The sequence below is a fragment of the Cyprinodon tularosa genome, unplaced genomic scaffold (assembly GCF_016077235.1).
Source record: "Cyprinodon tularosa strain WSP-4 unplaced genomic scaffold, ASM1607723v1 ctg235, whole genome shotgun sequence".
NCBI classification, from domain to species: domain Eukaryota; kingdom Metazoa; phylum Chordata; class Actinopteri; order Cyprinodontiformes; family Cyprinodontidae; genus Cyprinodon; species Cyprinodon tularosa.
In genome coordinates this window covers 810,726-823,633 of record NW_024038880.1, presented here as the reverse complement: position 1 = coordinate 823,633, position 12,908 = coordinate 810,726, and the positions used below count along the sequence as shown (strand labels likewise).

Genomic DNA, 12,908 nt, shown 5'->3' with positions numbered 1-12,908 from the left:
AGTACTTCGTCCACCACTGGTTCTAGTTCACCTCTATGCCAAACTAATCCCATTAAAACAGCCGCTTGGTTTTGGTCACATGTTGTTTAAAATCTGTGATCATGAACCTGAAGAGAAAAGCAGAGAAAGGTTTTTGTTTTGATCTGAGTCTGAGGACAGAAAGGAGCATTTAGAAACCTCAGAGTAATTTCAGGCTGAGCTCTGAACACCGAGATGCTGTAATTAGAGACAGGAGAGGCCGAACATCACACCTCAGCCTGCAGAGAGGAGAGGGACTCACTGGAACAAACTGAAACCTTTTACAGGAGAAATGTTGCTTCCTGACGTTTTATTTCTGTGTTTTCCTCTTTCAGAAAAAAATAATCTGGTTTAGATTTTAATCTGCAGAGAACAAACCAGGACAATCTGAACAGTTTGAACAGTTTTTCAAATATTTGATTGTAAAATCAAAGGATTTTCACATTAAATTTTTAGGATTGTTTATATTTAATGCCTCCTTTTGGTTTGTTTGAACCAGTTCTACAAAGAAATACATGTGAGTTTAAAATAATAATAATCAGTTTGATATCCAGAGCTAATCTGCTGCAGCAGCAAGAGTTAAAGCTGTGAGCCTGAGAGGAGGACAGAGGCTGATCTCACTCCTCCCTCCATCAGAGGTTGGTGCCTGAGCTCCAAACTCCTCAGACCTCCTGGTTTCCTCCACCATGCAGCTGCGCTCCTTCGCTCGCCTGGCGCTCTTCTCCTTTGCGCATCTTTGGTTCCTGGAGGCCGTTTGCGCTCAGGAGGCTGCGGAGTCCGATGCGCTCCGGAGGGGGTTGACATGGCAACACAACGGGCAGGTCTTCAGCATCCTGAGCCGCGGCGCTCAGTACAGACCCAGCGGGAGGAGGCAGACCGGCTCCCCCCGCAGCACCGACCCGGTTCTGGTGATCAGCAGCTCCAATGACACGGGCGCGGACGCCGCGTCCTCCCCGCGGGTCCCCGCCGCCAGCGGCTCCAGGCAGCTCCGCGCCATGACGCGTCAGCAGGCGCGCGCTGCTGGAGGAGAGTCAGCCCCGGTGAACAGGGAGGACATGATGGTGGGAGATGATCCCTACAACCCCTACAAGCGGCACGGCTATGACCCCTACTACAACTACTTTGACACCTACCAGAGACCCAGACCCAGGGTTCGGCCCGGATACGGAACCCAGTACCACCAGAACGGTGAGAACAACATGAAGCATTTATTAAAACTGCTGCAGATTCCAGGTGATGAAGGTTTTATTGCCTCATTACTGCAGCTCAGCTCCAAACTTAAAGGAACACAGATGTTCCTGCTCAGCATCGGAACCACCAGAGCGGTCTAATGGGTCAGACCAGAACCAGGACCAGGGGAATCATTAATAGATGAGCAGGAATAAATTCATTTATTAAAGGAGCTCAGATTAATGATCAGAAGCTGGAAAACTCAAATCCTCCTTAGATGAAGGCTGCAGCTCTCCTCTGCTCTGCAAAAATTTGAAATCTAAATAAGTCATTTTTTTCTTGCAATAAGTGCATTTTTTCTTGAATTGAGGAGTTAATTAGGACACTTTGCCAGTGGATCAAGACAATATACATTTAAAATAAGAAAACACAATCGCCTTGTCTTATTTCAAGTGCATATTGTCTAATTATCTTATTTTAAGACTGAAAATACTCATTCCTTTGGCAAATTATATCATTTACCTGCTCAAATTAATGGTAAATACACTTAATTTAAGACATTTTTTTCATTTTTAGGTGGTTTTTGCAGTGTGCTCTAACAACACTTTAAATTATTTGATGCATTTTGACCCAAACTAAGAGGTTCAGTTTCTGATAACTTATTTATTCACCATCATGATCACAAACACAGACTCCAGTTCTGGATCAAAACAACAGATTGGAAAATAAATCAACAACAATTAAACTAATAATTATTATTTGATAATTAATTCATTAATATTGATCATTCTGACTTGGATGAGAACAAAAGCAGAATTTATATTTTGCTTTAACTTAATAAAAAAAGCATTTTTTTTCCCAGGTGTCCCAGTCTTTGAAGCTGCTTTTTAAAAAGTTTTATTCCAATAAATGAGACACTTTTTTTTCTATATCAAACTTCTTCATCATACTATAATATGCTGAACAAAAAAAACCTCTTTTATTCATTACAATTCATTAAAGTAACTTAATATGACTATTATTATTTCTTTCAGTCTATAATTACTAATGTTGTCCATCTACACTGATTACATAATTATATTTTAGACTTTTTACTTTCTACTCCTTGCATTTTAAAAATAGTCTCGTTAGTTTTGTTTCATTTAAGCTCATTTTCATTATGGCCGATCAAAATAATCAGTTTCATCTTCTTTGTGGTTGGACTCAGTGCTGCCCCAACTTGTTGCTCACCATATACCAATATAAATCATTTTTAAAGATGATGCAAAGTTAAATGTGATGCTGTTATTATTAGTTATAAAAGTAAGAAAATTAAATCTAAGGAAGTTATCATCCAGTTGTAGAAAAATGTTCCTTTAATAGAGTAGAGCAGTAAAGCTTCTGGTCTTAACATTTTTTTATGATTTACTTTTAATTTAATATTTTAAGTAGTTTTAAAAATGTTACTTTTACACTTTTACTGGAGTAAAAAGCTGAAGTTGATCCTCTAACCTCTATAAAAGTGTTTTTAAACAGCAGGATTTATACGTCTACTGGAGTAATCAAAATTAATACTTTTGACTCCTCTGTATAAACAACATATTCATAACGTAGCGCTGAAAAGGGCTGCAGCCCCCCCTGCTCCACCCTTATTTACACCCATGAAAGGATGTGCAGCGCCCTCTGTTGGTGATGGAGCTGCTATTGCAGCAACCAGACTTGTGATTCAGAACCTCAAGAAACCGACTAGAGAAGCAGAACCAGCAGCAGGCAGCATCAAACGGAGCAAAAACAGAAAAGTTATTTGGGTTTTTCTTTTTGAGCCGCAGGTTTGAGAATATAAATTTAAAAAGAATTAAAATCAATCCCAATCATGCTGTCATGCTTTTCTGAACTGATGTAGTGATTTGTAAACGAAGCAGGAAGCTGTCTTTATTTATCAGATGAGGGTTTAAAGGTTAAACATTAGTCAGACCAGACAAGTTAAATCATCTTCATCCACTGATAGAGATCAGATTGTGGATATGATTGTTTCCTGCTGCTTTATTTTACTAATTGTATCTGAACACCAATCATTCATGTTTGCTGCTGAGATGTTTGAGCTCGGATAAAGCGTTTCCTCCGTCTCCTGCTGCAGGTCTTCCTGATCTGGTTCCTGATCCCTTTTACATCCAGATGGCCTCGTATGTCCAGAGGATGCCCATGTATAACCTGCGCTGTGCGGCGGAGGAGAACTGCCTCGGCTCGTAAGATCCAACACTCCTCACCCAACACCTTCAAACATCACAGAGACACTCTGTGGTGTAGAACTAAAAGAACTCCTCTACAGGAGATGCTTCATGTAACGGAAAACAAAATATCAACATAGGATCTTAGTTATAAATTAGTGTTGTAAAGATTTTAGGTTTAGAAAGTATGGAGGGAAATTGTTACAATATTATTGGGAGCAAAGAACATCTTTCAAAAATGAAAACATCTTGATCAACAGCATGTTTTTAGATTAAATCATAAAGAGCAAAAATTCAACCAATATTTTTACAGTTTGATACTTTTTCAAATTTTATTATTTTATCTTTTTTCCATTTTTTTTTTTTTTTTTTTTTTTTTTTTTCAGTTTTGGGGGGGTGATTAAATTTTCCAAATTTTCATCTGTTTTACAAATTTAAACATGTTCTTTCCTCTCAATAATAATGGAACAAATTTCTCTCCATAGAGTTGATGTTTTCTTCTTCATCAGTCACTCATTGTCCACAACTTGATCCTGTTGGGATGACTGACAGCTATAATAGTCAACATCTTAGTCACCAATCAGACTGTTCACTCATTCATCCTCTAATTCACTCATTCATTCATTCATGAGACGCAGACATGAAGGTTTTTGGAGTTTTTTTTCATCCCATTCTCCCTGCAGAAACGTCTCTGAGGCCTCCATCAGTGTGAGGCGTTCATCTTATTTCTGGTTTCTAAATTCTCCAACATTCTTCTTCATGGTGTGGTACTGTATGGTATGCTGGTGAAGATTCTCAGTCATCCATGCCATAGTCATTCCAAAAAAGTAAAAAAAGCAATCCACTGGACTTTGTTTCCAAGTTTGAAGACGTTTCTCTTCCATCCAGGAAACTTTTTCAATTGAAAATGTCAGAAATAGTTTAGTTTAGTTCCAGGTTTTATCCAGCAGCCCAACATAACCTGGTTTTTGTTTAGAAAACATGCAAATAGAAACGGATGAACGGGTCCACCCTTCTGGAATGGGTGTCGTTTGGCTTCTTTGTTAGCCTGCAATGCCCCATACCTGTCTATGTCTCTGAAAGGGGGTCGTTAAAGGGAATTGTTGGTCTGGCTGAATAGGCGAGGTCCTCTGTTCCCCTGTAATGGGGGTGGGGAACATTACAGGGGAGCAGAGCACATCGCCTCTGGATTGATAAAGCTTCCTGGATGGGAAGAAAAACGTCTTAAAATTTGGAAACAAAGTCCAGTGGATTGATTCTTTGGAAATACTGCATGGTACAGGGGGTGGTTTTGATCCAGCATCCAGAACCGTGTTCTTCCTCAGCCATACATTGAGAACAGGATGTGGTTTGCTAGTATCTCATTGCTGGGAAAACCTTGAAGGGAGCAGATGTTGCAAAATACCTGATGGGATCATAATTGGAAAATAGGAGGAAATTAATTTCACAGAGTCCAGAGCCTGAGCTCTGAGTTTAGGGGAATCATCAATCTGATCCACGTTTCCATTTAGGTTCCTGCCTGGTTCCTCAGACGTGGACGTTAACTCTGAACTAAGCTGACCCAACATTTCTGTCCTGCAGAGTAAAGTAAAGAAGATGGTGAAGGATTGATGAAAGTTACAGTTTAAATAAGTCAGGGGAGGATTGTAGCATCTTCATTTGTACATTTATATTTTTCAGTAATCGGTTTGTGGATTTGTTCAAACTGGATTCCTTTCCTCTTTTCTTCTTCTTCAGCTCCGCTCGCTACGCTCAGGATTATGACACCAGGGTTCTGTTGAGGTTCACTCAGAGGGTGAAGAATCAGGGAACCGCCGACTTCCTGCCAAGCAGACCCCGATATGCCTGGGAGTGGCACAGCTGTCACAAGTAAGCAGCTCCTTCTTGAGGTTTGGGGCAACAGCAAACCGAACGGCCCACAGGGTAGAAAATATCCCGCTGAAGATCTTCTAGGAATCTAAATATCATTTAAAGTTCCACCATAAACATAAGAATGAATCAAAAATTACATCATTTAGAGGAAAACTAAAACAACAAACATGTTCCTGAATGAGAATTAAAAGTACAAAAATAACGCTTATGAGGGTGCAAGTTCAAACACATCAACCAGATTCAATTACATATTTATAATTTATTCATATTTTAAACATAAAACTGTAATAAGCTTTTGATTTATTAGAATATGTCGATAACTATCTTATGTCGCCTGAATAGCCCAGATTAGACAGAATATTTAAAAAAACTGAGGTGAGATAAAAAGATGTCCGAACTCGGCACCCTGAGGTGCTCCAGAAACGATTGCAGCACGTTTAAAAAGGCTTTTGTTCAGACTGACATGATGTCAGTGACGCTCCTGTCACACTTTGATGATTTAGCAAAGTGTATGCCTGACTGATGTACGCAAAATCAGGCCAAAACACTGCCGTATGTTGGATAAGTTAAGGCTAAGTTTTGTATAAGTTACGAGCATGCTGAAGTACGCTGAAACACATCGAAATACGGCGAGTACGTCGTATGCCAGCGTACGCCATACGTGGGGCATACAGGTAGGTTCCAGGTCAGTTATCTGATGGTTGACATCCGTTCAGTGTCAGTTCCTCATCAGTCGTGGCGTCTAGCTGATCCTAAACCTCTGAGTAACTTCTGCGTAACTTATCCAGAACTTCTCTCCAACGCATATCAACGTATCTGACGTGTTCCAGACGAGCGCTGAACGTGTTTCTAACTTCCAGCTACTGTATAATGGCGTATTGGCAGCGTTTTGGTATAAATGGGGTTCACAGGTAACCTGACTCCACCAGATGGATTTGCTCCGCATATCCATCTGGAAACCTTCCGTTGAAGTAATTTTGGGAAGGGGCGAAAATACTGGTTAGCTGATTGGCCTATGTTGGTGATAGACGGGCCAAATAAACCAATCAGATCAACGAAGCATATGACGTACTAACAGAGCGACGACGAAAACACAACCACAAGCCAAGAAATACTCTGTAATTCCGATAAAACTTGCTCGATAGCCACGCTAACGCTAGTTTCATCGGCTGAAGCCGCCATGTTCTTTAGACTGAACTGTCGCGCTTCTTGTTGCGTCACACCTCAACCCGCCTCAAAGCCAACGCTGATTGGACGTTCGTTTGGTGAACGGCTCTTTAATGGAGAGTCTCGAGACTGATCTGCGAGTGAAATATTGAAAGCTCGCGAGATCAGGATGGTCTCACAAGGCTAGTTCACAGGAGGAAACCATCAGTTCTCCTCCAGACTTCATCCCCATCATAGGGTGAGCCAGAAGGTGAGTGTGATGGATCCTCCCTGCGTTCACGCCCACCACCAACACACTTTCCAGCAGACATGAAGCTCAATCTGCTGACACCAGAAACCTTCTTTGTTTCTTTTTCATTTTCTTTATTCTTTTTTTTTTGGCAGGCGGTAAACAGCGGCTAGGTTAATACCACGATTAAAGACATCTTTTCATGCCGGTTGGGCACCTCTGGGGAGCAGCTTTAACTGATGCTTATGCATGATGCTGCCGGTCATTATGCAGAAGTTAGGCCGTCGTTGCACATAAGTTCTGGACTCGTTGTGAATACTCTACGTATACGCCCAAAATTGAAAAAATACATAGAAAGTTCAGCGTACGCTAGAATTTTAGGAGATTCTGGGACGTCAGGCAGATGCTGGATAAATCGGCACGGTAAGACAAGGTCCTAAAGTAACACTTCTTCTTCTGTTGGATTTTGTGCATCTATCTGGGGGGATTTAGCCTGTTTCCTTCAGGAGGTTGACCTCTAACCCCTCCTTGTTCGTTCAGCCACTTTCACAGCATGGATGAGTTCAGCCTGTACGAGCTGCTGGACGCCCGCACCCAAAGCGCCGTGGCAGAGGGCCACAAGGCCAGCTTCTGTTTGGAGGACACTTCCTGCGACCCGGGATACTACCGCCGCTACGCCTGCACCTCACACACTCAGGTTCAAACACACACACACACACTGCTACACACAAAAGCTGGTGAAGATTCTCAGTCAAGGCAAAAAAGGTTAAAAAAGTTTAAAAATCAATCCACTGGACTTTGTTTTCCAAGTTTGAAGACGTTTTGCTTCCCATCCAGGAAGCTTTTTCAATTCAAAATGTATGGAGAAGTGTTTGAGTTCCAGGCTTATGGGCTGTGTTTCCTCCTGCAGCAGTGTGTAGCAGTTAGCTTGTCACAGGAATGATGCAGATATTTTTGATTTATACCTTATGTGTGCACTATATTATTCCACGCCACAACGCAAGAGGGACAATTATGAACTAGCTAGGATTGTGGGCGCCCGTGTGTCGGTTTGACGATCTTGTTCGCCGTCTACAACCCCTCATCCAATGCCGGACGACACGCGGTTCACCCGTGAGTGTTCCCCAAAGACTGGCCGTGGCGCTGCGTGCAAACCAACAGACCGTCGCACAGAGCTACAAAGTAGCGTCCTGCACGGTGTCTGTGATAGTGTCAGAGGTGAGCCAGGCGTTGTGGACGGAACTACAGACAGAGTTTCTGCCATTAGGAACCAAAAAGGGAAATATGCATCGTGTAGAGCGGATGTAGAATTGACCAATCAGACGCTATCTGCGGCACTGTCTGTGGTCACCTACAATGGGAGTGCACCAGAGTGTCAATGGAAGGGGGGGATATCTGCGTTAACTGCAACACACACGCAAAGGACCTGTTTTCTGAGCATAAATCAGGCGTTATAGAGTCGCCTTAAACAGAAGAGTTGGTCTCAGATTTCAGCTCTCAAAAACCCACAACGCAGCAATAGAGCTATTATCTTAATCCTCTTGGCCATGCAGGGGACCAGGACATCTCCCCTGGTCAGCCACGCCACAGCGACCCTAACGACTCCCCTTTTCAGAGGCATAGGCCATTATTGGGTATTGCAGGCCAACAAAGACCTCAACGACTCCCCATTCCTAAGGGCTGGACCTGGTCTTCCAGTTAAATTAGCATGTTTTATAAAGCCGGGTATACATTTTACTATTTTTTTCAATTGTTGCATGCAGGTACAGCTCACACTGTACAAAGAAACTGCAGAGTTTCTTCTTAAGGTTTGAGTTCACAGCTCACTATGTATGTTCTCACACTGCGGCCTGACGCTCTGATGCGATCTACCTGCTCACACTGTACGTCTAAAAACCAGGTGGGACTCAGCTCCGCAGTGAGATGGCGCTACTCGGACTCGTCTATCCGGAGGCTAAACGAGTAGAAGAGGAACATGAAGCTCACTAGAGTGAAACGCGCTGCCTTGGATATTTGGGCAATTTTGTGCTGAAAGCCCTAAAAAGAAAAGGAGACGACGTATTTGAACAAAGACATGGCTGAGCAAACGTGGCTACTACGGTTTGACAATTTACAGAAAGAACTACATTTCACTCATCGCACCCCCGCCATGCTTCTCAGTTTTCGTCTGAGAGGAAGAAGAAGAAGAATCCTTGTCTGCGCACTGAGCGTTTTTCCTTCGGCCACCTTATGATGGCCGACTGAATTTCAAACATGTTTGATTTTCTCCCGACCTCACGATTCCTGATGGGGAGGTGGTCGTTAGAGGCTGATCACCCCTCGTTACCCCCCTGTACTACACGATCAGGCTGAGAGTCGCACGACTGGAGAATCAATCCGAAAAGTGCAAAGAAATCGTACAGTTTACGCTCGGCTTAAGCTATAACCAGGCTTTGTTGGTCCACTCAATAAAGCTTGGAACTCAACGCTAATTCAGACATTTTGAATTGAAAAAGTTTCCTGGATGGATGAAGCAAAACAAAGTCCAACTAATTGTTTTTTAACTTTTTTAACCTTTTTTGGGATGCTGCAAAGTTAGACATCGATACATCCGACCAACCTACTGTTAGTGCTCCGGTTAGATTCTCTGCTTGATTTTATCACACTAATCACCAGGATCAGAGCTCACCAAGGTGAAAGTTTAAGTTCTTGGAGTTAAGAGTAACGAGCGAAGCATCAGAAAGCTAGAGGTTCACGGATGTAGGGATTTACAGAAGAGGGTTGGTGCCAATGATCCGCTGTAGCGCCCTCTAAAGGGAGCAGAAGGAAAGACGAGGGCTTGAATCAGAATTCATGAATTATCTAAACTTTTTTTGCTTTTTTTCCCTGTTTTTTATCTTTAGGGTTTGAGTCCCGGATGTTACGACACCTACAACGCTGACATCGACTGTCAGTGGATCGACATCACCGACGTCCAGCCTGGAAAATACATCCTCAAGGTCTGAATGTGTGTTTATATCCGAGCAGCAGATGAAACCCCTTATCAGAACAGGAGATAAAGCTGTTTCCTCTGCGTTTTGGTGAAAGTGGCCTCCAGCTTCTCCTCAGTGAGCTTCTCCTGCTGATCTCCTTGTTCTTCTCCTGTAGGTGACGGTTAATCCCAGGCAGCAGGTTCCAGAGTCCAACTATAACAACAACGTGGCTCGGTGTGACGTTCAGTACACGGGCAACGCTGCTCACATCTCTGGATGCACGCTGGCAGGGTAAGAACGTTGATTCACACATTTTTAGAACAAAAATTACAACAAAATTACTTTTTTTAATTGCACAAAATTAAACTTAATTAAACTGCTGATAGATTTTGTCGCTACTGACAATATTTGTTTAACAAGTTACATCAGCATCTGAGGTTTTCTCCCTTTCAGGCTCATTTAGTGGCTCTCCTGCTAGAATTTGAACCCACAGCATTAAAGGCTCAAGCAAAGCCTCCCACAGCATGATGCTGCCACCACCATGTTGGATTTCAGGACAATTTATAGAGCATTTTTGTACCAGGGTCAAATTGATTTGATCTAATCAGAGAACCGTTTTCCCACCTATGGCAGGATGTCTAAATCACCTTCACATTCCACATACCTGAAACAAATTTATGGAGAAACTTTTTAAACAAGATGTCCTTAACCTTATTTAACCAGGAAAAATATGCATTGGATGTAACTCTAGTTCCATCCTGGTGAATGAAGGCTGCACCTCTGATGTCTGCAATACATTTATAACTGCTGGTCATTTATATTTCAGATAACAATATTAAACTTATAAAAGATATCTTGAAATAACTGATCATCCCAGATGTCTTGTATTTATTTCTAGGTCATCTGAAATGATAAAATGAATTTCAGTGGCAAGGAAATTGATCATGCCTCGAATGAGACAAGGAAAGAAAAGTTATATGTCAACAATTGGTGGTAAGGTTGCTTAAGGACCCAGATGCAGAGCCGAGTGAAGCAGAGATGAGTTCTGACTGATTTAATTAAAGAACACAGGAAACAGAGGTACAAATCCAGAAATCTAACTAAAATGTTTAACAAACCAAAAACCATGGAGACATCAGGGGGAAAAATGAGCCTGAGGAGCCACAGAGAGACGAGCTGAGTAGACCAGTACAGCATTGAGAAGGAACCAGCACTGAGTGACCGCAGAGGTGGAGTATTTAAGGAGAACAGAACAAAGGATGGACTAACGAGCTGAATAAGGAGCAGGTGTGGGTGGAACTGGCAAGAGTGAATCCAAGGGGAAAGAAAACAATCACAAGGGGGCAACAGAGAGTAACTAAAGAACTACCTGGAATGGGTGACAATAGTTGAAGAAACTTTTGGCTCTCAAAATGGTATCGGTGCCCTATTGGTTGGTACTCACCGATACCAATGCCACCATTTTAGTGCTGGATCGGGGCCCCGCCTGATACTGGTATCGGTATCAGTGCAACACTGGCTAAAACTGGCACATAATCTGGATCATTACCAAATGTAAATAGTTTATTCCTTGGAATGAGGCAAACCTCTGGTAACAATTTCCTTCAAATCCTTTTATAAGTTTATAAATAAGGCCCGGTGTGTGACTGCAGCCTCTGGTGTTTGTTCTGCGCTCACCTTCTTCATTCCCTCTGCTCTTATTTGATCATCAGATGGAGTCTTACAGTGAGTTATGGCTCACCTTCCCTGTGTTTTCGTCCTAGTATAATACTTCTGGACTTTATTGAGTCCAATGCTAAAGCTGTCAGTAGTCAGTGCTGCCACCTTTTGGTTGGGGGGGGGGGGGGGGGGGGGGGGGACTGCTTGTTCCACCAACTAATCTTAAAGAATCTTTAAAAAAAAAACTGCATCCAGATTACGATCTGGGCCATCACCAATAGTTAATGAATTGCTCGTTGGACTGAGGGGAACCTTTGGTAAACATGTCATTAAAATCTGCTGATAACTTTAATGTTATCCTGAACACAGACTAACCTCCTCAGCGAAGGTAATAAGAGACACAGTTTGTAGAATTGTGTTTTTTAGAAGTTCAATTTACTTTAAGATGATTTATTATTTAAGATGTATTTAAAAGCTTCTGTATGTCAGATATAAGTAATTATCCCTCTAAATTACATTCAATGATGTTTAGAATCTCAGCGTTTTCTCATGTTTTTTAGCCACATCTGCTAAAATGCTCCATTTATCGACCTTTAGGGACGAGTTCAAAGAAGCTTTTAGCTCAGCTCGTCTGTGCTAAAGGTTATCGCATGTGTGACATAAATCCAAAGTTTTCTGCTGGTTTCTGATGGACTATCCTGGATTTATTTACAGATTAAATGAAGAATCTGTTTGGCTTCCATTAAAATGGGATCATGGGGGGGCAGGTCCGGTTCTTCAGGGGGCCCTGTCCGCCCCTGTCTAAAACCATCAATGTTTTTACCAGTCAGAAATGAAATTCCTTTTTCATATAGTCAAAATGCAGATCTAATTGATAAAAAAACATCTTTGGATTTCCAAAATTGAACTAAAGGTGGTCAGACATCCAATTTAATGCTGAAATGGCCTGCCATACTTGTCAAACTTCTCTCCTACTCTACTTTTCCAAACAAACAGCTTAGAAAAAAGGGAAACCTGAGAAAAGAAGTTTTAAAACTTCCTCTAACCTGAAGGTATCGTTGGTTCGACTCCTTTTCCTCGGACTCAGAATCTAAAAGGTTTCCTGTCATGAAGGCGGGTCTCTCAGATGCAGACATTTGCTGCCAACATCTGTTCTCCTGCTCATCAAATTCTTTTCTCTCTTACAGGTACTGAGGAGAATCTAGAATCCAGCCTGAAGACGAAGTAAGAGATCGAATTAATCAAGTTAAAGTTGGACTTTGTTAATATTTGACCCAAATCATCCCTTATAAGCAAAAACACCTGAAGCCGAGCAGGAAGGATCCCACAGCAGAAAATCCGCTTCTACTGGTTCTGGTTCTTCATGTGTACTGTATCACCTCACAGCTGGAGTTACTGCTTTCCTGCTACTTCTTCTTCATTTACAGCCTTTATTTTTATTGTTTTATTCATGGCATCTTCCTGATTCAAGCTTTCTGTTTCATTCAAGTACAGATTATTAACAGTTTTATATTTGAAGCAGAAATTAAGATTAATAAAAAAAACTCAGAGCTTTATTTTGTTGTAACTTCTGTCTGTTAGACTCCCAACGAGCGGAGACTGTTTCACCACAGAGATTTTCTTCTGAATATTTCT

At 41.8% G+C, this 12,908-nt stretch overlaps 1 protein-coding gene across 1 annotated transcript; it reads left to right on the top strand.

Annotated features, from left to right (window-relative positions):
• The first annotated feature begins 639 nt into the window (after positions 1-639).
• Positions 640-12,708, top strand: LOC119784849 (protein-lysine 6-oxidase-like). Its single transcript, XM_038287102.1, has 7 exons — positions 640-1,206; positions 3,305-3,413; positions 5,133-5,264; positions 7,204-7,360; positions 9,546-9,641; positions 9,790-9,905; positions 12,461-12,708. Exons 1-7 carry the CDS (start codon positions 705-707, stop codon positions 12,465-12,467), a joined length of 1,119 nt encoding a protein of 372 aa, XP_038143030.1. The 5' UTR covers positions 640-704; the 3' UTR covers positions 12,468-12,708.
• Positions 12,709-12,908: the final 200 nt, after the last annotated feature.